Genomic DNA, 24,744 nt, shown 5'->3' with positions numbered 1-24,744 from the left:
CCTTTCAACTGATACATGCTTATGCCCTTCACACACACCTTTATGGTACTGCAAAGTACATGCACGTGGGCTCCCAACCCCCTCCCACTCCAGGTTGTCTTCCGACACCAGAGCCATCTGCTGAACAATTGACCCACTCTCTAACACTTGCTTTGCGACAAAAAGCTGACGCTTAACAACAAAAGGGGACGAAGTTCTCCGACTTTAAATAATGTGTGTGAAAGGTCAAAGGAATAATGTTCTGCATAGGGGCTCTTTGGCAATGTTGCTGCCCTTTGACATGTAGCCACACTGAAATGGCCAAAAGGTCACTGACTTTTGATATGTAGCCACACTGAAATGGCCGAATGGTTCTCCACTGGCTAAAGCGTGAGCTTTTGTTACACGTTCCTGGTTTCTCTACCAGAACTACAAAAGCTAAAGATCTTGCATTTTCAGCTCCCATTCATATCGAACTCTTGACATCGCTTTTTTGAGACAACTTAGAAGCCAGGGAAGCATTCTTAAATCGATAAGAGCAATACTGTCGGTAGTAGCTAAATGTACCCTTTAGTAATAAGTGTATACTGCAAATAAAATGCCGTTTAATGTGTACTAGTGTGTAATAAAAAAGCAGCATTGCATTGTATCAATGAAAATGCACTCCCATATTGCAGAAATCTTAAACGGTAACATTCCCAATAGTGTACTGAGTATTGAAAGACTACTTATTTGCTGATTATAGTTTGCAGTAATAAAAGCATATACTGTATGAGTATTGTCCATTGTCAGTATTGGCAATATGCAGTCATTATAGATCAGTAAGATCACAGCACTATTGTCTTGGTCACCATGGCAATTTAAGCAGCCAATGAAAGTCTCCAACTCTAGAGCTGTGTTGTGACAGACTCTTCCTGTTCCCAGTAGGAGGGGCCCAGACTGTCACAGGGTCCCACCCAGCCCTGGCAGACGTCCTCGTTTGAGGTGAGTAGACGGGAGTTGGAGGCAGTCAGGCTGGAAGCACAGTGCAGGGGAGGCAGTGAGGAGTGACCCGGCGCCCTGAGCAGGAGGCTGTCCCTGCCGTTGGCCTGCTGCGATGTGGACCGCGAGGGGCTTCGGTTCCTCGGCCCCGCCGCCATGTCCACAGCGTGCAGGTGCGTGTCGCTCCCCGTCCCCCGGTCCTCTGGCAGAGTCCGCGGTACCAGCCAGGAGTCCAGCGGCCGTAGGAGTCCGTCCGAAATGCTGTAAGCGGGGGACTGGCGCCGGCGCCGGGCGGGCGGCTCCGTCTGGCCGCTGGGCCGCGTCTCCGGGACGTGGCCGTTCATGCGGTGGAAGAGCGAGCCCAGGCGCCGCAGGGAGTCCTTCTTGGAGCGGGAGAAGCGCTGCAGCCGATGGCCGGCCCTGGCCAGCGAGGACGGCGACCACCTGCTCTTTCGCAGACCGTTGCTCTTCAGACGTTCCTCGGACGCAGCGGCCGCCAACGCCGCCTCCTCGGCACCTGCCATGGAGCGGAACAGGGCTGCCACGCCGAACGGGCCCTCCTGGCTCCTCTTGGCCCGCGAGTATGTGACAGAACCTCGGTGGAGGGCCTCGGCTCTGCGGCCTGCCGCACTGGCCCCGCCCTCCTCATCTTCTTCATCCTCATCTTCCTCCTCCTCCCCGGTCTCCGTCCCGTCGTCCCGCTGCGTGGCCTCGCCGCTGGATGATGTGGTGCGCCGGGGTGGTTTGCGGTTGCCCAGCAGGTCCAGGACCTCGTAACGGAAGCTGGAGATATCCTGTTTGAGCTCCTTAATGGAGCACCGGGAGACAGGGACTCAATTAAGGGAGGGCAAAGCCACACAAACCATATCGCTCAATTACAGGAAATGTATCGTTGCTGGAGTCTAATGGATAAAATGGGGCTTAGAGGCTAACAGGCCTGACTCTCCAGCAAAGGGCTTCTTTGCCTTGGATGAGAAAGCAGGAGCTGCCAGTGAGGTGCCCCTAAGGCGGGCGCCTAAGGCTTGCCTAAGGGCCTGTGGCATTCTGACATTCTTTCTTTCAGGCAAAAGCCCACCATCTGACATGGGAAATGGAGCCTTTCAAATCGGATGTAATTGTCCTTGAAATGAGCAGAGTCTATTATGTGAATATTTAGTTAATTTCTAAATGGACCTTACAGAGACCCGTGATTTCCAGAAACTTCCAGCAAGGCACTGCACATAAATAAAGCTCTGAAAGAAGGTGCAGTAGCCTCGGAGGTCACAAGGCAATAACGAAAATGGCCACAGCTTCCTGATTATGGATTTAAGGTAGAAGAACGCAGCAGGAACCTTGAAGTTCTCTTCCGTCAGCCCTTCGTCTGTTTTGGTTCTGCGGATCATGGCTGCCACGTAGCGTTTCACCAGATTTCGGATCACCTCCTGGAACAAACAGCCAGAAAAAGCAACATAGCTGCTAGAATTCAGCTCATGGAACGCTGACATGGAATATCACACTCCTAAAATAATCATGTTTGCTCCTTGCGGAAATATTCAGAGGGCTCTCTGGACCCCAAAGGAGGCGATCTAATCTTTTTTATTGGTGCTGGTGGGGTGGATCAGAGCGGGAAGGGGACCATTTCAATATGCATATTATGCAATTCCAGTTTATTAAGGAAGAAAAACAGTTTTGGGCATATTCATGGCATATGTATTAGCTGGAGGTGAAAATCTGGACATGCATGTATTAGCATACATTTACATATCGATAAAGGACGAGTCAGTGATGGCTTGACAAAACAACCCAAATCATGCTTCTGGGACTTGCTTAGGATGATGAAATCAATCACACCTCTCCTGAATGTGGCGGGAAAAATTATTCTGCTTGTGTAATGCAGTGGCAAACAAACGAAACAGCCTGACTAAAACGCCTGTTCTCGTGTTGCTCCATAACCCAACCACACAGGTCCTCCCTGAAGTGGTCGTTGGCTTACACATGCCCTGATTTGTAACCTGTGAAAGCATGCGACATGCACTCTTTGATAACTCTTCTGGCATGGAAACTAGATGGTGTTTGTGTCAGCCGAGGGCAGGATACAGGCCAGCAGTGACGGTGCCGTGACCCCCCCCCCCCCCCCCCCGGCATGACGGCAGACACAGAGGCGTGGCTGCGGATAAATAGCCAGCCGTGTAGCAATTAGCGCCAGAACGGAGCGCATTCACCCAGAGCAGCACGCCACAGAAACAGAAAGATTTTCACTTCCTAACATGGTAAGACACAAGTGCAAGGACGAAACGCCGTGTTCCCATCAGAGTTCACTCAATATAAAAATATTCATGCCTTTGGCTTTTGCTGAGAAAGCAATACTGTCACAGGAAGACCAACAGGTATATCATGAGAAAATAATACATGAATGGTGGTGTTAGCTCGACTCCCAGCGTACAGTATCTAATGACTCGCTCTTTTTACTGGAACCCCATATCTGAGCATTCTTATCATCGTGGGAAGTAATGTAAACCACTAATGATACATTTGTGTCATTTTTGTATTACGTGGACAATGCTGTACCATTGCTGAAGAGGAATCCTAAAGGAATACTAAAAACGAATGCTTCCATTCTCGGACCTTACGTGAGGCGTTCCGAAAACGTCTCATCCTGACACACACCCTGAAGGGCTCGCTCATTTTGCTCCGAGCTGCAGGCATATGTTAACACCAGCAGTAACGACTTCCGTGGGCGCGGACGCAATGGAGCAGCCGCTCGAGTCAACCACCACGTCGTAATGGGAGCGGCTCAATTACCTGATAGTGCTGGTTCTGAATGAGGTTGTCAGCATGCCTCTCCTGCAAGAAGAAGAGGGGGGGGGGGGAAGGAAAGCAACGTTCATTCTCGCTGCCGTCTGACAGTTCAATTCTGTTCAATAATCAGCAGGAGCGGCGGCGCGTTCTGCCACGACGCGACCGATGGCGCAGTCTGTATCGTTGGAATGGAGGATGGATATCAACCGAACGGGCGGAGGCCGCATGCAGAATGGGGCAGAGTGTCGAAACGGTGAGCGTTTGAGTGATATTGACGCTGATATGGGAGCCTATTCTATTCCAAGCCGCAGTGCCGGTTGCTTGAGTGCTTGGACCCCTGCGCAGTGCTTAAACAGCCCAATTTGTGTAATATTGATATAGCTTTAAAAGTGACCCTGCACTGAACTCCTGAACTCCCGGCGGGAATGCCGGCTGTAAACGCGCTCTCCTTATCAGCCGAGAGCACGGCGCTCCTCTGCTCACTTGGAGAGGACCTCGCACATGCTGCCCGCTGCAACAGCATTTCAAGATTCAAAAATAAACTCCAGAGGACTTACATAATGATTTTTGAACCCAAATCTGTGCGATTCAGCACGCTGTGTGTGGGAGAATGTGGGAGAGTTTTGCAAGAGAGGGGCATAAAAGAGAGAGGGAGGGAAAGAGGGACAAAGGGAGAGAGGGATGGAGGGGTAGAGAAAAAAAAACCTAGTCGAGCCTGGCGCGCAGAGCAGAGAAGTTCAACTGATGGGGAGACGTCAGGGGAATTGGCATGGTTGAAGCGCGGTTGCTTAGCAACCGCCACTGGCCCATGGTAACTCGAGGCTGGACGAGCGACGCGCAGCGTTGTCTAGGCGATAGCCAAACTCCTCTTTCGTCTCTTCCTTTTCGCTCGTTTCCCGCATTCGAAAGCATTTGCCGGCATTGTTCACCTCTTTTCTTTTTTTTGAAGGATTTGTCCATGCAGGTTATTTTTATGCTGGCCGAGGCGAAAAAGCAAAATACGCGGTGGGTATCAAACAGGTGTCAGGCTGGGCAGGGTTGGAACTGCACCCCGACGGTGGAAGGAAAGGGCCACGCTTCGACTGATCTGAACCCGTCCTCCTTACCCGCCTGTGCGTACGAGTATATACCGTGAAAACATTTCCCAAGCATTATATCCGATAAAGCCAAGGAAACGAACATTACCAAGATTGCTGCTTCAGGTCTGTACCGCCACAGAAATAAGCACGATGAGGTTTTGAATGAAATCCGAAAAATAACCCAGCTCGCTAAAGCAAGAGGTCAAGGGAAGATGGAGAGCAGGAGCCATGATAATGTGTTGTGGTGTTGGCCTGTAAGGCATTGTACTGTTGGCCTGTAAGGCATTGTAGCAGAGGATGTTCCCCTGCACAGAGGCTGTCGATATGATACATCACAAACTGTTAAATGATGAAAATCTACCCTTTTTTGCTTTTTGAACTCAAGGCTTATTTTGCCTCTGTATAGAAAATCATGTGCACCAGCATAGCACGTCAAGCTCATAAAAGGTTCATAGCAGTTCAGATAAGCAGCTACTTAGATTTAACTTGGCATGGGAGAAAAAATAGAACAATGGTGTCAGAATAGTTGCTACAGGAGTGTACGAAGTTAAACATTCAGTATCACATTTCCTCAAGCTTCTGAAATGGATTAATTAATCCAATGTGTTTAGTCCATACCGTTTTTCTTCTTTGGGGACCAGCTCTGCATGACCTGTATGGCAGGTCTGGACCATTTTGTACTTTAGTTTTTGTCTACAAGAAAATTGGTGAATGTGGCAACCCACAAAAGCCTTTAGTGCATTACTAAAGGAATGGCGTGCTGAATAAGATACAAACCTTATGTGTTTTATGAGTTTTCCTAGGACACAATCACTATTCCAGTAAATATGAGCTACAGCATATTAAGGATGTGTGTCAGGCCAGTGGTGTTGGTGCAGCCGGGTCCATACCGTGAACTCCTTGAGGTTCTCGTGCTTCTGCTGCTCATTGGGGTCCGGGGGGTCCTGGGAGCAGAGGCGGCCATGGAGCCACACGCACAAGTACCACACTGACTTTGGGCTGGGCACGATGTTGAAGGGCGGGGGAAGCGTCCCGCCCTCGTCGAAGTAGCTCATCCACAGCTTGGTGCGGGCGAACTTCCATTCGATGTCAGCGTGGTCCTGCACAAAGATTGGAAGGGGGGGGGGGCATTGCTCAGCCTCACACGGGGCACCCACAAATCCCGTCTTTCATCAACCATCCACCCCCCCCCCACCCCCCATGCTAACGCTAAGCCGCTCAAGCTCGTGACGGGATCGCTTGTGTGATACGGCACATGCTTGTGCTTGTTTATACAAACACTATAACTGCTCCCATTAGGGATGCATTAAAGAGCGAGAAAGACAGCTTACACAAGCTCTCACGCAGCACACTCCACTAGAGAATCCCACACAAACCTGCTTAAGCACTCGTGGTGCGTGCTGCCACCCAAATGATGCAAATTACCGTAAAGTGACTCACGCGTCATGAGAGCCTTCTCATTTACCTTCTGGGTCATGGTGTCTACTATTTATAATATAGGTAAACAAAACATCACAGAATGATAATGTATGTGTATGGAAAGGGATGTTTGATTAAGCAGGAGCTTTGGTACAAAGTAGCCTAAAGTGTACTATCCATTCAGGTTGATTATGCGTTAAGGTCATGGACGGTTATTTAAACGTTTCCTCAGGCTCATACTGAATCCCTTAAAGAACATACAGTATATTTTCAGGTCAGGATGGGACTTAAATTCATTCATTCATTCATTCATTCATTAAAGGACAGTTCCACCGTTTTTTGTTTTTTTCTCATAATAGACATTCTCATAAGTCTCATAATTATTTTTCTTTGTTTTTTGTCTTCTAAGCTTGAGAAGATGTACATCCTGGTTTTTAAATGAGATAGCCAATAGGAGCTGTGAGCCAATAGGAGCTGTGAGCCAATAGGAGCTGTGAGCCAATAGGAGCTGTGAGTCAATAGGAGCTGTGAGCCAATAGGAGCTGTGAGTCAAAGCAACAAACATATGTAATATGTATTGCAGAAGCACAGTTTTATATTCACATCACCAAATCACAGCAGAAATGAAAATGTGATTTTGGAGTGGACAGGGTCTCTGACATTAATCAGAGAAGCGTGCGTTAGACGTAAACGCTCTCCAACATCACGGCCTCCGCCATCACTTCATCGCGCGCTGTAATCAGATGCCTGTAATGGCCGGCTGTGCCTCACCGCAATGAGCTGGTAGGAGTTGTTCATCATGGCGATGAGCATATTGAGCAGCACCACGAGCGAGATGACGTTGTACGTGCCAAACATGGTGGCGCCGACGAACTCTGTGAATTCGTGCCGGGCCCTCACGTTGGTCACGTACAGGTTGAGGAGGCCAAACACGGACCAGAAGAGAGACTGGAGGGTCTCGAACAGCCTGACGTGAGAAGAATGACAGACAAGGAGGGAGGGAGAGAGATGGCATTAGAGATGCTATTAGTTTTCTTCATACAAAAAGAGCATTAACACGGTTTTATATTGCACCCTTCACATGACCAACATACAGAATAATTCAGAGTGTGTAATTCAGCAGGTTGCTCAAGCCAGTTATTAAATACTGGAGGATATTCATGTTCTCTTTGCTCCGAACATACTATCTCTATTTCTCGCTCACACACACTCAAATGTACGCACGCACATATACACACATACAGCGATGATGACATTTTGAGAAGGCGCATAACCCTTCTACTACTGGTAATTCTACTGACAGATGAATAATTACTACACAGTGAAATACCACATAGAGAATCCATATAATACATTCTAGTGCTCATGGTCTTATGAGACAAGTCCATTTCACTCCACTGAATCTTTGCTATGGTCAGACATAGATACGATCTACATAAAACATCTGACATCTGTATTTGAGAAGAGTTAGAAATACAATTGATTATTTTTTAAATCACCAATGGGACGTTTCTATCTATTGTACACGCCAGTGCACATGAAAAATGGGAACCTCGGTAACATAGATAAAGAGGAGACAGAGACAGAAAGACAAATTGAAAGAGAGAGAGAGAGAGATTTCTGTCACTCAGGTACAAGCAGCAGATGAATTTTTTTCTCAGCATCGTTATACATTGAAATCTGAAGGAAACAATGAGCAATACAGGAAAATATTAGGAAAGACTGAGAAACACTTATGGATATCTCAAGAGCTTCCATCCTTTCAACACCAGTGGTAACAAAAACCCTCCTGTAGAAACCACCTTACTGTGAGGGTCACCTCCCTCTCAACTTTGATCTGACTAATCAAGAGCTTCTGATGATGATAATTGCGGGTCAGGTGAAATACGCTATAACTGAAACAACTTTGCTGGACACCGATGAGCACATTCAGGATCTGCAAGGTAAAAGTCCTGCCGTCATCTTGCATTAACCAGTTAATTTAGCAATTTAATTCCACCAATTGTGCACCCGGCACAAAATCCTGCACTGGACTTTTACTTTGTGAACCTGAAACGTGCATCTCCGGGCAGATCTCCAAGAATAGTGCTGGGCCCCATCGCTCACGTGGAGAAGGCGTTGTTCTGCTTCTCACAGCGGATGCCCTTGCAGTGGTTGGGCTCATCGGCCGCCTGAGTCTCGTAGTAGAAGTAGAGCTGGTTGAGGCCGTTGGCGAAGGCCAGCAGCACCAGGCAGTAGATGAAGAGGAACTTGAGGATGTCGAGGAGCATCCGACCCAGCGAGATCTGCAGCGGGCCCAGGTGCGAGTTGGCCGTGAAGAGCGAGATGAGCCGCAGAGAGCTGAAGATGTTGGCGACGGCGAACAGCGCCTCAGCGATCAGCGTCGGGTGCCACATCTCCCACTCCTCGCGTGGACGCGAGCTGTTGTACTGTCACGGTGACCAAACAACAACAACAACAACAAATGTATAAATAAACAAAAACATGGAGAAAGAGAGGCAACTTCATATCACAGATCGTTGTGAAAAATGAAGTTGCTGCTTTGGGTGGGTTATTAACATAAAAAGATACAGACGTCAATTTTGCCAGTGGCAATTTATGATGAGCTTTCATCTGGGTTATGTACCTTAAAATATGCCACGATCTTCAGGGATATGGTGGCTAGATAGAGGGAATTCATGGCGAAATCCATGAGGTTCCACCAATCGTGTACGTACTCTGTGAAGCCTCCGTCCCACATCTCCTTGATTTCAGCCCAAATGAAACCTGAAAAGATCAGAACAAATGAACGTCATGACATCATTTAGAAACATCCACATGGGAAAAAAAAGAATAAAACGGGAGGATTATATGCAGGCCAATCGTTTTGAAGTCCTGTAGAGAGCTAGGTTCACAGACTCGGAGACCCTGTGCTGCCTGATTCCACCTGTCCTCTAGAATAATGGGTCCTCTGATAACATGCTTCATGCTTTCACTTGAGTCCACTTCTGAGTTGCCAAGAAAGCTTGGTGATCCTCAAAACATCGCAGTCAAGCTTTGATTAAATCCATTCATTCTCATATGGCACTTCAGATCAAATTTTCTCTATGTTTGTCTTGAAACGAATAGATTCAGGTATTAATAATTCATTAATTAATAATTCATGAGTGATTAGTTGCTTCCTTTGGCTGATAAAGCCCTCAGCCACATATTTCTCACCCACAGAGCTTGGTTTTATTGCTTGGAAATGTGCTGCTCCGTTTTTGAATAGCAGTAAATGAATAATAAGTAGGCTGACACAGACGCACATAAGCAAACTAACAGACATGCTTACCCAACACCCAAGGTAGGATCATCCACTCCACGATAGTGGGCGGTGGACCCTGTACATGCAGGTCCGTTTGCACTATGTGTTGTGACGCCAGGAGCAAGAGGAAGAGGAAGGTAAGATATGAGGCGGTGTGGCAGATGAATTTGATGAAGGGTTTCTTAATGAACAGGCCAATCGTGCTCTTCGGGGCCAGCAGGTAGATGATGGAGAAAACGGGGAACAGCAGGCCGATGGTGAAACACGTGACCAGCTTCACCGCCCAGTGTCGCCGTCTCCAGCCGGGAAAACCGTCGTACCACAGCGTGGCTAGCAGCTGCTGGCAGTTGGGCTGAGCCACAAACTGTGGAGAAACGACGAAACGAGCGGTTATGTAATACTGTCAGAAAGACAGCACACCGTTGTGTTAAAAACGATAAACGTCTATATATGCTAAGCGGTTTGACAAATTAGGGTCCGAGTTAAGTACTGAAAAAAAGGTTTGATGAATTAACCGTAAATGGCGACATGACATTTAAATGTTGAACACTCGGGACAGCAACGGTAGATGATAATAATACAGACTTAGTTAAATGCTAAGTGCAGACATAGTGAGACTATTAGTTGCATTATTTTCTCTTAAAAATATCCTAATTTCGTTTTGCTCGATACATGCTTGACGTCCCATAAAATGTTCGCGAGATGAATGTTGCCAACGACTAGGAATTCAACACGGTGCTTGCAATTCTAATATATATAGTTATGTAAGCTACTTCACAAAGGAGCCACACAATGTCAGCTTACTGGGAACGTCTGACACACAGTGACGTGATAAAATGTGAACAATCTCTTAAATCTGCCAGCCACTGGATATGCAGCTGCTAAGATTGGTTCAATTGTTGAGTCCTTTGGGATGACCTCAATTGATTTTGTAACTGATGGTGATGCTAATGTGGCATACATCTATCTCAACATTTCCTAGCATTTATTAAGTTGTAAGCAGATATCTGTGGCAAATTTGTTTTCACCTTAATTTCTAGGTGAAACTGAAGAAGCCTGCTTAATTAGCCTCCTATATTTTTGAGCTGTCATTATTAGAGCATTGTGGGTTTGTCAAGACGAGTGAAAGACCAATTTTTCAAATGAGATTCAAATCTTACAATAATTCTGAAATGTTTCTCTAACTGTTACATTTGAATAAGCTGTGGTGTAGATTTATATCGGCAAGCTTGGGGAAAATGCTCACCAAGTAAACAAAATTAATTGGAAGCCGAAAGCTGATCCGATTGGTATGACTCACTAAAAGGAGTCGAATGCCCATTTCTAATCTATACGAACATTAGCGCCAGCATTATGTACGGTCCTCGGAGCTTGTGTGGCAGTTTTCATTTATTCTGAATGAAAAGTATTAGTTCATTTCGTTATTGCATTGACAAATGTTCTTTTTCCTCTCCCTTTTGTGTGTTTCTCTGCTACACTCATGAACACTTGTTACTTTCTTTTCTGTGAACATTCAGGAAGTCTCTTTGAGTCACAGTGGCTGTATTATATAAAACGAGACGAGACCATAACACACATGGTCACGCTGCAGTAAGATTACTAAACATTATTTCCAGTAGCAGTAGTAGAAACCCTTTAAGCCAGTTCTGAGCTGGGAATGTAAAGTTGCCTAGCAAAGCCGCCAGCACGTAGCAGCACAACTATTTGTTCCGTTTGTTGCACTCTTAAGGTTAGGACTGGGTCTAGTCTCTATTATAGCTACCCACAAACACAACTGAATGCTCCTAGTGACTAGTCTGTGTGCTTTGTGTTACAATATCTCCATCACTCCATCCTCTTTCTTCACATCAAAAGAAAGACTCAGATATGGCCATCCGGATGTGCTGTGTCAGCATGGGAACTGGTCCTCGGCCTTTAAAGCATGGGAACACCTTTTGAAGACTGAAACTATGAGTCAGGATTAGCAGCTGGAGCAGTTTTCAGGTAAGAGAAATCAATGTGTGTGTGTTTTTTGTGTGTTTAGAACATGAGAAATAGGAAGCAGGAATAGTGCCTCTGGCACTAAGAAAGTGGACAGAAGTACTCGAGTTAAAGGCATCCTTGGAAGGAACATAAGACAGTGTAAAACATTTCTTCCCCTTTCATTGTGTTCTTGGACATTTTGTGATTGAATACACTTGTCTTCTACTCTTGTGTGAAACTGCACCATTTTGAATGTTGTTCCAGTCGTTTTTTTGGATTATTTATTTAGCTGTGGTCAGACCAAACTGTACTATATTTTGTGCTGCAGGGAATTTAATAGTCTCACCGTGAAAGCACAACACTAATGACAATCTTAAAGCATTTCATCTCAATAAGGAGCTGAAAGCATGTGAGTTAGCACAGGGTAAACTTGTTCTTCACCATCCATCTAGCATGTTCATAGTGGATGTTTGAAATAGAACATCTCAAATGTAAAAAGACCATTTTTATAGTTCCGAATACTTCTGAAACTGAAGTAAGTTTTCACATTGATTTTATTTATAGTGCAGGTTTATCTGTGAAGTACACCTGAATTTATCTTATGGGGGAGAGCAATCACTACCAAAACCTTTATGTTTTCAGCATCATCATGATGCATCTACTGCCAGCCAAATTGTTCATTACTCAGCTGTCACTAAATTATGCTAACAATGAGAGTTCTGTACTCTCATTACCGAGGAGTCCATTAGGATGGCTTTTGTTGTTCTCCTTTCCAGAATTCGCCTCTGAGATTTCTTTTTTCGAAAGCACACTTCTCCCTGCTTTCCACAGCCTCTCCTCCCACCGTCTCCTCACCTCCTTCTGGTGGTACTTAATAGCCAGTTTGAGCTTGGCCAGGTCTCTGCACTTGCGTGGGTCCAGCTCCTCGCTGTGGTCATCACGGTGATTGAGGATGGTCTCCAGCTCGCGCGAGCTGCGCGCCTGATCCAGCAGGTCCTTGGCGAACAGCTTGCACTGCTGGGACAGTTCCTCGTACTCCTGACGGAACTCGTTCTCTACCTTGCTGAGTTCCTTCAGCTCCCAGCCCAAGCGGAACGCCGTGAGTATGGGGTCCTCGCTGGAGAGCGCGACAAGGGACGGGCTGGCCAGGGTCTTGTAGATGTTGAGGCGGGAGCGGGAGTGGCGGAGACTGTCCACCTCCGAGCTGGAGACGCACTCCACGCAGTCGCAGCGGATCTGGTGCGGACGAGGGACGGTTACCTTGCGCTGCACCAGGAGCTTGATGATCTCGTAGTTGTTGGTGTGGGCGGCCAGCATGATGGGTGTGATGTCAGGGGTGAACTCCGAGAACTGCGTGTCCATCATCAGAGACGGCATCTGATAATGCGAACGAAGAAATGGGCAAAGATTTAAACCTCATCATAATCCTTAATGTACCCATATGACTTAAATGCTGAGGCATTCTGTGCTGGATGTATTTGGACTCTTAACTTGCATCTGTCTGTTTTTTAATAACCGTTTTTTTCTGTATGAGTCTTAATTATTGGCTAACCTACGTGGATGCTCATCTCTACATTGGTCTTTGGCTGTGAGTCCCGAAAGAGAGTGAAAGTAGATTGGCTGCAGTACAAATCAAAAGAGACAGAGCTAATGTGCACTGAACACTTTGACATGTGTCTATGTTGCTAAAAGAATGGTCACATGTCTCGCTCATTCCCCACTCAGGCTGAGGCTTTAAAAAGCTCATCTGAATATTCAATAGAGGGTTTTTTTGTTAATCCACTTGAACAATCAATGTCACAAGTCTGTGACTTTGATTTCTGAATACTGAGGCAAAGCATATGGAGGTTGCCATTGTACTGACTTCAAAGACTACTTTATACATTTACCCAATCTCGCAGCATTTCGCTTGACTTTAAAGAACCTTGCAAATGAATTTCACAATGTCTGCTAGAAGCTACATGTATTACCATAATGTAAAAAAAATCTGGCCTGAGTCAGAGAAGCCTCAGAGAACACTGTCCAGTGGTCATCTTTCACAGAAGGGGAAAGATATTACACCAGTTTTTGAAATCAAGAGAGTATTTTTGATATTGAACACATTTACATCTTTATCATATCTGGTGCTCCTGATGTCACCATGGACCATGTACCTATGTAAATGAGCCCCGCCCTCTCAGAGGCCCCGCCCTCCCGTCGGCACGCCGTGCCATCCCTGCTCACCTGCCTCTCCCCGCTGGGCTTCCTGTGGGACAGCAGCAGCTCGACGGCGCCCACCACCTCCTTGCGGATGGCGTAGAGCAGGGCGTCGCCCATGTGCACGCCGTGGCTCAGCAGCAGCTCCATCACCTCCAGGTTCTCGTTCTCGATGGCGATGAGCAGGGCGCTGCGCCCCAGCGGGTCCAGGCAGTTCACATTGATGTTGTAGTAGATGTCGGCCTGCTCCAGGGCCGCCTTGACGCCGGCGTAGTCGCCCTTCTCCACGGCCGTCAGGTAGGCGCGCTCCTCGGCCGACAGCTCGGCCTCCGCGCGCACCACCTGCAGCGGGATGCGGTCGCGGTACGGCGAGTAGCTCGCCTTCTTGTAGTACAGCTGCGCCATGGGGTTCATGGGGCCTCAGCGGCACTGGCGTACGCGAGATCGCAGGAAGCTGCAGAAGACGATACAGTAAGAATGCGTCAGAAACCCCTTAACCTATACGAACGTGGCCGTCAGCTCCAGGAGACGCAGCTCCCCCCCCCAAATTAAAAACCGCGTGCTAGGAGGGGAACGTTTTACGTAGCTGGAGGCAATTTCGATGTTGTCACGGAACCCCTCCCCCCACAACAACGCAAAATGACCATCACGCCTCTGAGCAGGAAGTAGAGGAATCTTTAATGCTGTGAAGAAATCAAAATTTCACACATGCATATGTATCTACCTCTGGCGAAGGGAAAAATAAAAAAAGAGCCAGCTGCCCGGCTCTGCAGTAACACGGAGCCAGGGAAAAAAAATAAAACTCCTTCATCGTGAACATCTCACTTTCACACTTGTCCAGCCTTCCCTGTTTGATGATGCCCCGGAAGACCGATTTAATCGCATGGATAAACACTTGATGGAGCTCTGTGTTTGATCCCACTAAGCATGCAGACACCCTCCTTCTCTTCCCCTCTAAGAAACCGACAAACGAATGGAAGGGAATGCTGGGTAATGCATGTGCCCTCACATTCCATTTCGCCTCCGGCACTTCCCAGGCACTAGAGACCCACGTTCCTGCGCTGTGCTCCTCCTATCTGTAGAGCTCGGGCCCCTCGGATGACCTCGGGAGGGGGATCCGTATTCGAGATGTATGCTGGACTTCAAACGCAGGCCCTGCGGAGGAACGATCCACCAAGCGACTACCGTGCACTCCACCCCTACCTGGGGGACATGGACCAGAGAGCAGGGAGGTGGCGGAGGAAGTCAGCCTGAGGCTAGGCTGTCGAACCGACCCGTGGAAGAACTCTGGACTGGCAGACATATCGGAGGCCTGCTTTGTGGTGGAGGGCCGTCCTGGAGACGTGATGTTCTGCTGGCTACTGACGGTGTGAAGGAGAAGCATTTTTATTTGTTTTCTAGATTGAAAACCTGCTTATTTAACTTATTTCAATTTCATAGCAGCCACAGTCCTTCATGGGGACATTGCTTATTCCAGACATGGGGTGGTCGGGTGGTAAAATCATGTGTGTTCACTATGTATGGCGTCTATTGCACATTGCCCCATCTGTTGGGACAGTGTTAAGGATCTGGGCTATACAAAGCTGTTTTTCTTTTGTTTTACACTTAATAATTGTAGACCCTTGCAAATTAGCCACATCAGTAATTTTGCAAATAAAAATTCACATCCAGTTTATACTACCTACTGTCTTTCGGGAAACGTAGATGGCATTATGATGATCTGTTTTGAATCAGTAATTCAATCACATACTTTGTTATTGTGTTACTGCATGCACACGGTCTGCAGGACTAGGCCTACATCCAATACACACCCCCTTTATGAGCTTACCGTTCTAACCACTTGTTTTGTCATGATTTCAGAGATAATATTACCGTATCACTTCAGTGATCCAAGTTCATGTACTTGCAGTAAAAAAACGAAACAAGCAAGCAGCGAATACTCTTCGAAGAGAACTTCGGTCCTTGCATGTCACAGATTCAAAGTAATTCTGGTCCAGCCAGGTCCAGGTTCTGATGCACAGTGCTCAGCTGTGCCCAGTCGAGAAGTGCAGACAATTCGTCACGGTTCACCGTTGTGCCCTCTTCATTTTATATTCCATTCCCTCATCCAATCCCAACAGTTTTATTGTATATGCAAATTTACATGCAAATTTGTAGTTGGGAAGTGATTTACCTTCCAAACTCGTGATTTATGAACAGGCCGTGGTTCTGATTCTGCTTCACTGTTTATTTCCCTTCTTAACCCTGAACTTTGAAATATTACAGCGGCAGGAATCTTGACAACTCTAATTCTGTCATTTATATAAACAATTCACACTAATGAAAACCAATTCATGAAATCTCCAAGTATACAAGTATGTACTGAAATATGAAGGCCTGCACAAGGGTAATCCACTGAGCTCCTACTTAAATATATGCTTGATAACTTTATTACTTTATTATCTCTCGTAAAATTAAGCAATATAGATCTTAGAACTGCTTCAAAGAGAGTCCGGAGTGCTACTTTCTTTACTGTCATACCATAATCGTTGTGGTATTCAAAGAAACCCATCCCAGTGTTTTGCTCAGTGGTTCTTATTCCTTGAACACGCTCACAATTAACCCATGTTCATTAAACCTAACAAAGAATGGGACAGCATAACAACTGACTATCCCTCTCAAGAAAATATGCATCCAAACAAGGTTCAGCTCATCTCCTCCAAAGGTAATTGAGGCAACTGTTTACTCAATCAGCCAAATCTTATTTTCTCATAAGACTGCAATCTGTGGGCTCCTGAGTGGCAGAGTGCTCCCAGCACGCTTGAAGCTCCAGCCCCGTCATCGGATGAGACGCGGCAACTGGCTACACGCGTGTCACAGGAAGCACATGCTAGCTTATTCCTCCTGCCTTGGCGACATCATGCGAGAATTAGTCATCCAGTGGATAGACTTGGAGATGGCTAAAGTTGGTGGAAAAAACAGGGTTAAAAAAAAACCCTGCAGTCTATCTCTCAACTCCTCTCTTTCCCTCTTTCTCTTCTCTCTCCCTCTTTCTCCTCTCTCTCTCCATCTTCCTCTCCCCTCTTTGTCCTCTCTCTCTCCCTCTTTCTCCTTTCTTCACATTCACAACACTGAACATTGTACTACCTGCTGCTTATCTAGTACCAATATTAAACAATGTCTGGTGTAAGTCAATGGAACAGTGGGATTCAGAAGGTCTATTTACACATGCCAGTTGCCACAAGCTGTAAGTTTGACTTCTTAAATAACTAACTTGACCTACATATCGACTGTTCCTGGTGAATTCAGTGATGGTCAGTGGCACTCTGCCTATTGCCCACTTAGAGTTGCAGAATGGAAGTCACAACCAGTGATGTAGATCTGAAAAATAATATTAAGACAAGTATCATGTAGCATATTAGCAGGCCAAACCACTCTTGAAATGAAATGGTTTAAGCCCTGAAATTTCAGGAAACCAAAGGTAAACAGTACTTTTGAAAGCTTCTAAAACTCTATTACACATCCATCCAGCCTCTGAGAACGTGGACACAAAAGGCTTTGCCTAGCTGGAGATAAATAGCGACCCATCGACCGCTTAAACTCTGCTGCTCGTTTTATTAAAGGGTTCGGCCACTTGGCTTAATCTGCGTCTTCTGTCGCCCCTTTATGGTGAGTTTCACAATGGCTGCCTCTGAGCGGATTGCTGAGGTCGGAGGTGACAACCTGCTGCAAGCCAGTAATGACCTATCATTGAGCCACTTTGGACGTGGATATGATTAATTTACGTATGCCAGTCACTTGGCCGTATGTTGAGGCAGAGATTGCCAAAAGCCAAATATCCAAACGCCCAGTTTTACCGTGACCGTCCCATCAGTAATATCGCCATAAAGTGTTATTTGACACCATTTAAAGTAGTGTTATTGTTAGTTTCATCATTTAATTATGTAACTATGAGTAGTAGACTCATAGTGGTGTGCTGGTGTGTTTATACCACATACTGTTTACGTGTTTGTTTGCTTTTTTGTGTCCCTCAAGTACAACACAAGAATGAGACCTTTGCAAGGAATTATGGGCCCATGTTTTATTCAGTGCGATTGAACGACTGGACTGACACCTAGATTTATTAGTGAGGTCAGGGAACAAATGCATACCAAAATATGTACACACTCACACACACACACACACACACACACATACACACACACACATGCCATACTGTTATAAATAGCTGTTGGGATTGCACCCGTCCTTCAGATGTTTTGTGAATGCAGAAGTGGGATCTGGGAGCCTGACCTGTATCCCTGGCATGATGGTGGGTAATATATGTATTTTATTTCTCTACGCCAACATTAAAGCAGCCATCGATTATATTTCTGTGCATGTGACCCGTGCGCTCTGAGCCGTCGCGCGTCAGCTTCACAGCCGCTGGCGGAACGTGCGATTGTTTATTGTCTGCTCTGCTTGTGACTTCTCAGCCAATCATATTCACTGCTAGCTGGTGGACTGCTTACATGCCTCAGATCTGCTGCTTGACAACTGTCGTGTGTACGTTTGGTCAAAATGACGTGGAGAACGAATAAATGAACGAATACTGACACAGTGCTTATAGAGTGTCCTGCTTCTCCGTTATCTGGTTATATAACAGTAGATAATGATATGATGGATTTACATGCAGTCTTGGGGTTTTTTTTTCTGTTGAACGTTTCGAGATTCTTTCCTTCATCAAAGATGACTTCAGATTCCACTCTGTACTAGTACGTGTGTGATCCATACGCGAGTCCACAGAGATATACGACCTGTGATGCGCCTGCAGCAGTTCTGATCGCATATTGATCTGTAGGCACTGTAATGAATGATCCTAAATGATGTTGGCCTCTATCTCCAGCATATGCTCCTGCACAGGGGAGAGGGGTGGTGGAGGAGTATGGGGGGGTCACATGGGTCTGTGGCAGGGAAAGGGTTAAAGCGACTGCTTCTGTTCGCCAGGGAAGATATCCTGGCCACGGCCGTGGACTAAGAGTGCTTAGAGCAGTCACTGTGTGGGCAGAGCAGTGCTGAGCGTATCTGTTTTAACTAGCGGAATTACTCATGTGAAAGGCATAGCAACAATCCCCCCCCCAAACGCCCCCCAACCAGGCTTTAGCCTGGGGCCTCAAGCAGCAGTTATGGAACATTACTTTGTGAGGAGAGAGACAGACAGAGACAGAGCTTTCCTTCTTTCGGCAAAAGAAAGGTACGGTGAGGCAGAGACCGTGAGCTAGGACCCAGTGCACCGCCGCCCCCACGAGTCCAGCATGACACCCCGAAGCTTGTCCGTCGGCTGCCGTAATCTCACGATGTTCGGGCGAGCGTGCATTCCTGCATGATCGCATTGGTTCTGCAAGCCGCCGTTCAGCGTTGCCTCCGTATCGCCTCTTGGCAGCGTAAACCGTCGCCTTCCCACCGAAGAATAAAGCTGGGGCTCCGCATGCAGCTGTTGGGCTACTGGCTGCTCTGCCGTCCTCTCAAAGACGTTAGATGGTAATGTAATTCCCCATTCAGCTCTAAGTAGCTGTATCAGCCTGTAACAGCCTGTAACAGCCTGTAACAGCTGGAACAGCTACTATGTGTAACAACAGATCCAAGTGCTTGTCCATATTGCAAAACATTTCTTGCACACGGCCTTTATTGCAGGGTAAACCATAAATATTTATATGCTTTAATGATCGTTGTCCTGCTCTTAGGATGATGGTGGTGAATTGCTGCTGGCTTTAAAGAGGTGTGGGTTTGTTTAGATTTTTTTTTTTTTTTTTTTTTTTTTACATTTTTCAACCCAGCTGCTTAGATTCTTAAATGTGAATTTCATGATTTGGCCTGGTACCATCTCCTCTCTGTTCCACATTAGGGATCATCAGAGATGTTTTCTAAGTTGGTGTGCGTCGGAGTACATCATCATTAGCCATCCCCTCACTGTCATTTCCTTAACGACCTCAGCATTAAAACAGTGGGCACTTAGACACAATCTGAACAGGGATGACACTTGGCTTGGTGCCTGGGTTACAGTACTGTGGCGGCAATCCTCATCAAGCCTTCATGAGCATCGATTTAGTGTCATAAATCGTCACTCTCCAAATGATAAGCTAACCTTCATGCGACTTTAAAGGAGGAGATAATATGGAATATTGAACATATATTTTGATGAACCAATGGTATATCTGCGTGTGAACGATGATGATTTACAGATACACAAATGACACTATGGATATGTAAAAATGTGGGTTGGAGACAAACCTGTCATAAAATGGGCTTAAATAAGCTTCAGGATAGAATGTTATATGTAACCAAACTATGCGTATCATGTTTGCACAGAAATCCATTTCAATGAGAGTCGCTGACAGATAATTGGCACCATGACTCGTTCAGCGTCTCAAGCTGCAGACGTCCTGTATGTTCACTGGCTGGTTTCCAGCATATAAACTGGAGGGCCAGGCCAGCCACACTCCTTCTCAAAACTTCAAAACGCGCTTGGTTAGTCGTTTTCACTGGCAAGTTTTTCGACTGAAGCTCGAGATGGCGCACAGCTACGGAGCATACAGCTACGCTGGGGTTTTTGGTTTTTTTTGACGAGCGCTTGATTTACGGGGGGGAAAAGGGAGTGCGTTAAGTTGTCTGCTGTACGTCACGCCAAAGAGAGAAAATCCAGCCGAGAGCTGCTCCTCAGCTGATGGCTCTCATGAGCCCTGCACCAGACGGGGGATTGAGGTGCAAAAAGCCAGAGAGGCGAGGGCTGGTGCGCAGAAACTGCTCGTGGGCATCCTGGAGCAGGACTGCTGTCTGTGCTTTAGGAACACATGGTGAGAGCACTCAGTTCAAGATGCTAATTAGGCAATGGCTGCTGTTTACTAGAGCACAGGGGGAGCCAGCCAGCTAGCCAACTTGGGAAGGAAAGGGGGAGGGGCGTCAAGGGGGGGGCGTGGCTACTCCACAGCCTCTTGTTCCACCAGGAAACCCCAATCAAGCATGTTTACATCCGACCTGCCTCCTGTTGCTCTTTCCGCATGTCTCACGACGAGCGATTTCGAGCACGCCGGCGTCATGCTCCTCGTCACAGGGCGGCGTCGTTAGCCGGGACGGCCTTCTCGACTCCGCCGTCAGTCCGATCACAGGCAGCGCCGCTGAAGACCACATTAGCATTCAGCTGTCGGACTGTGGCCTGCGAGGGGATGTCGGGGGTGGCGGGGAACCACTCGGTTTCACCAAAGGGAATCTATACCTGCTCTTGAAAATACACATGGAGGAATAAAGGTTTTCCTACCATCACAAACACCAACCTTTCCCCCTGGAGGAGACTGCTGGGTATTGTAGTAAACACAGGCATTTACCCAGACCCCAGTCATTTCTCAGGAGACCGTTGTGTGCATAGTTTAAATCTTTACCATTCAACTAATAAAAAAAAAACGTATGCTGCAAACACATTCATTACAGCCTCACAATGTTTTTGGAGGGAAAACCCTGAGGGTTGGCACTCTGCAGCTTTCTCCAGGCATTGTAATCAAGCCCCGCATGCCAACGATCACCGTTCGTCTTGTGATGGTGGAGGCCGAGCAGGTTGTCAGCTCAGCGCTTGCGCCGTGCCCTGTGTGTGTGTAAAGACCACGTCCACCGCACTCTTGTACCCTACAGGCATTTGTTATCCTGCACCACCTGACATACAGCACAGGGCACGCTGAGCGGGAGTGGCAGGAAAGGCGCGTTATAACGCACGCCATCATCCAAGACCGCATACATCGTTAGTGGTAATGATCCAATTATCAAAATCACTCAGAGTGATAATTGAGTGTTTCAGTTGCAATCCGTTATGTTCTAGTTTCGATCCCCTGAGATGCTTCAGAAATGTAAAGACACTATTGTTGTCTTTGTTGGGAATATGAAACAAACATAGCCCAGCAATACGTAGGACCGCAGACTCAGGTTTCTTCGGTCTCTGATAACACCCAAACCCAAATTGATAACACCCAAACTTATGGGTTGCGCCATAAGATCGCATGCATTGCTCTTCCGTTATGCCTTAGCCCATAAAAAGGAGGGAAACGGTGTTTCACAAGTGGCAGCCATTGCTGCGTTTTGCCACAGGTGATCCGTCCAAGCCCACCAGAGTCTATCTTCGAGGGAGGTCCACGGCCGTTCCCCTGCCGAGACTTTCTGTAGTGAATTGCATTCTCACAGCTGCCCTCCCTAGACCTGACTCAACCGCTCTTTCAGAAACGCCAGCCAGAGCCATTACTGGACTTACTGGACATACACCAATACGGCAGCAAGCCCACCATCTCAGGCCTACATTTCCAAAACTTCGCAGCACGCAACACGATCTTGAATGGATTTTAACTGAACCATTGTACTTAGTTGACGTTTCGCAGAGGCACAATATATTATACAACACCGTGCGAAATATACAGAGGCAGCCAATAAAAAAGATTAATCGAGTTTTTGTGCCAGACAAAACCTCATTGTTGTGTATGATGATGTCTCCATAAGTGACTCCCAAACCGAATTGCTCCTTAGCCTCAGATCTGAACGAGCTGTGTGGTGTCGCTTGTGTGACAGCAGCAATGTAGGCCTCTCCGGGCTGCGCTGATTGACCAGAAGCGTTGCGAGGAACCGCACGGGTCCCACACGCGTCCATAAATTTGGACTCGTCGTCGTAGTGCCTGACTGGTCTTAAACAAGCGAGGCAGTGGGAAGATTCATTATGCCGCGAAGAACCTGTTGGCCACCACCAATGAGCGTGGTGCTTAGAGTGTTTGTGTCCTTCTAAAAGGTTGCGGATAAGTGCCCATGGAGGAGGAGGAGGGGCTCGCCTGTGACCGGGGCCCCAGCATCAGCACAGCGTGGGTTTGGATGTGAGGGTGTGTGTCTAACTGGAACATCAAATACTCGTCTTCTTCAGGACGGTGGTGGTGTGGGGTTACGTTAAACTTTGATAGCCATTTGCCATGGTAAGACTGCAGAATCAATTATGTATTCATACAGTTGCATTAATATGCATGTAACGGTGAAAACTAATATATATGCATATATACATACACACACACACACAAACAAACAACATTCACAGATGTTGGTATTCCCTGTTGTGTCATTGAGACTTGTGTACTGGTGTAGTTAAGTAAATACTGTCAGTTGACCTTAGAAATAAAATATTAACCAAAAGCGAAAGGGAGTGACATTTGCATATCGCTGCAGCCGCGCATATTTAATGTTAGTCTCGGGAATGACAAATTTTCCTAGGAGGCATATGTGGCGTAAGGTTATGACGGCAAACGTCAACTCACCTGATGCCGTTTACTTTACATAGTTCCATCTCTTTGGCTCCTCGGCCAGTTTGAGGAGGATGTCTCGGTTCTCCACTCCGGCAGCAGTAAATCTGCTCGTTTGTCCCAGAAGGAAAACATGGGGGTGGTGGTGGTGGTCTTCACGCCCACCTCAGGGACTCCATTGCTGGGTCAAGGTTGGAGGACTCCTGTGCGAAGCTCTCGGTAGCTCTCCCCTACGAGGAGGGGGGCACACTCTGCCACTCAGCGGTGGACGCAACTCCATTCAACCCCCACACTTCTCCACCGCGTAGGGCAGAAGAAAAGCAGAGCGGGGGGGGGGGGGGGGGGGGGGAGAGAAGAACAGAAGAAAGGAGGCAATTCTCCAGCAGCGGCACGGGCTAACGGGGAGAGGGGTGGAGAAGTATCCTTCTTCGCAAGGAGGCTGTTGGAGCCGTGCGTCTTTGTGTTCTCCCGCAGTGTTTCACGCTTGGCGTGCTTCCCCGCACCTGCCGTCGAGGGTCCTAGCCCCCTCACTGCCCCCGCCAGAGCGCCGGGGCTTGCCGCGCGCTTGCCTTGGTTGTCATGGTTGCCGGATCGAGTGTGGTCTCCGTGGCGGCAGCAGCGTCTCTTGCGCTACCTCTGTCTGCCTCAGCGCTGCTCCTGCTGGCTCTCTCTCTCTCTCTCTCTCTCTCTCTCTCTCTCTCCCTCACTCTCTCTCTCTCTCACTCCTTCTCTCCTGTCTTGCTCTCCCTTGTTTCTCGCTTTTTCTGTCTTCTGCTTCACCCTCTCCTCCTACTCGCGTACCCTCCCCTTTTCTCCCCATCTCTCTCTGTCACATTTCTCTCTCTCTCTCTCTCTTTCTCACGCTCTTTCCCTCTCTCCCTTCCTCTCTGCAGCACCCCCTCCTCCTCCTCCTCCTCCTCCTTCCTCTCCTCTCTCCACATTAGGTTGTTTTTTCGCCCTTGTTGTCAGCTCGTTTTCTCCCGCTCTCTTAAAGCTGTGTTGAATGTGACAGCAGCCGGCCCTCATCTCCGAGGTGCCCCACCGTTGCTCCGGCTGCCCCCCGAACGCACCCTCGAGGGGCCGCCTCCTTGAATTCCACCCCAGTCCTCCTCCGATGAACTGCATGCTGAATGGGGTTCACACCCGAGCCATCATCAACATGTTTGTTAGTGGGTGAGAGTGCGTTAACGGGTGAGAGTGTGTCTCTACGTCTGTTTTCCTCTCCCTCTCCCTCTCTCTCTCTATTTCTCTCTCTTTCTCTGTCTCCCATGGGTGTGCGACTTGTAGCGATGATGAGAGAGGCTCAGTGGGGAGGATTGTTGGAAGTGCAGGTGCACATCAGCTATCAGACCCCCCCCCCCCCCCCCCCCCCCCCCCCCCCCCAAAATAACAAGCCTGTCGTGCAGCGTGCGGTGTTCAGCACATGGTTAGACTCGTGTGTCTCATGGTTCATTTTGCCATGCTGAAGTGCACTGAGGCTGTGTGTGTGTGTGTGTGTGTGTGTGTGTGTGTGTGTGTGTGTGTGTGTGTGTGTGTGTGTGTGTGTGTGTTTGTGCATGCACGTGTGCTGTTGCCATACACGCAAACAGACAAGCTGCCCTCAGAGACGCCCACCTTTAAAAACACACACACACATACAAGCGCACGCACACACCAGATGATTGGGTAACAGTTCAGTGGTATCCAGTGACATGCTATAGACTCGTCTGCTGCTTTTGGTTAAAAGCAATGCAGTTTCTGTTGTTCAGAAACTGAACTGCAATCCAACCATATAGGAAATGAATTATAT

General features: G+C 47.5%; 1 protein-coding gene across 1 annotated transcript; it reads right to left on the bottom strand.

Annotated features, from left to right (window-relative positions):
• Positions 1 to 567: 567 nt before the first annotated feature.
• On the bottom strand, positions 568 to 23,280 carry trpc5b (transient receptor potential cation channel, subfamily C, member 5b). The gene is made up of 11 exons (XM_076980366.1): positions 22,971 to 23,280; positions 13,708 to 14,134; positions 12,340 to 12,861; positions 9,550 to 9,886; positions 8,863 to 9,002; positions 8,343 to 8,665; positions 7,008 to 7,203; positions 5,708 to 5,917; positions 3,742 to 3,783; positions 2,292 to 2,381; positions 568 to 1,766 (listed from the first exon to the last, which is right to left on the bottom strand). Exons 2-11 carry the CDS (start codon positions 14,092 to 14,094, stop codon positions 867 to 869), a joined length of 3,147 nt encoding a protein of 1,048 aa, XP_076836481.1. The 5' UTR covers positions 14,095 to 14,134; positions 22,971 to 23,280; the 3' UTR covers positions 568 to 866.
• Positions 23,281 to 24,744: the final 1,464 nt, after the last annotated feature.

Source organism: Brachyhypopomus gauderio, chromosome 18, assembly GCF_052324685.1.
Source record: "Brachyhypopomus gauderio isolate BG-103 chromosome 18, BGAUD_0.2, whole genome shotgun sequence".
In the NCBI taxonomy this organism is placed as follows: Eukaryota; Metazoa; Chordata; class Actinopteri; order Gymnotiformes; family Hypopomidae; genus Brachyhypopomus; species Brachyhypopomus gauderio.
Note: the sequence above shows the minus strand (reverse complement) of the source record. Positions and strands in the feature narration are given on the sequence as shown.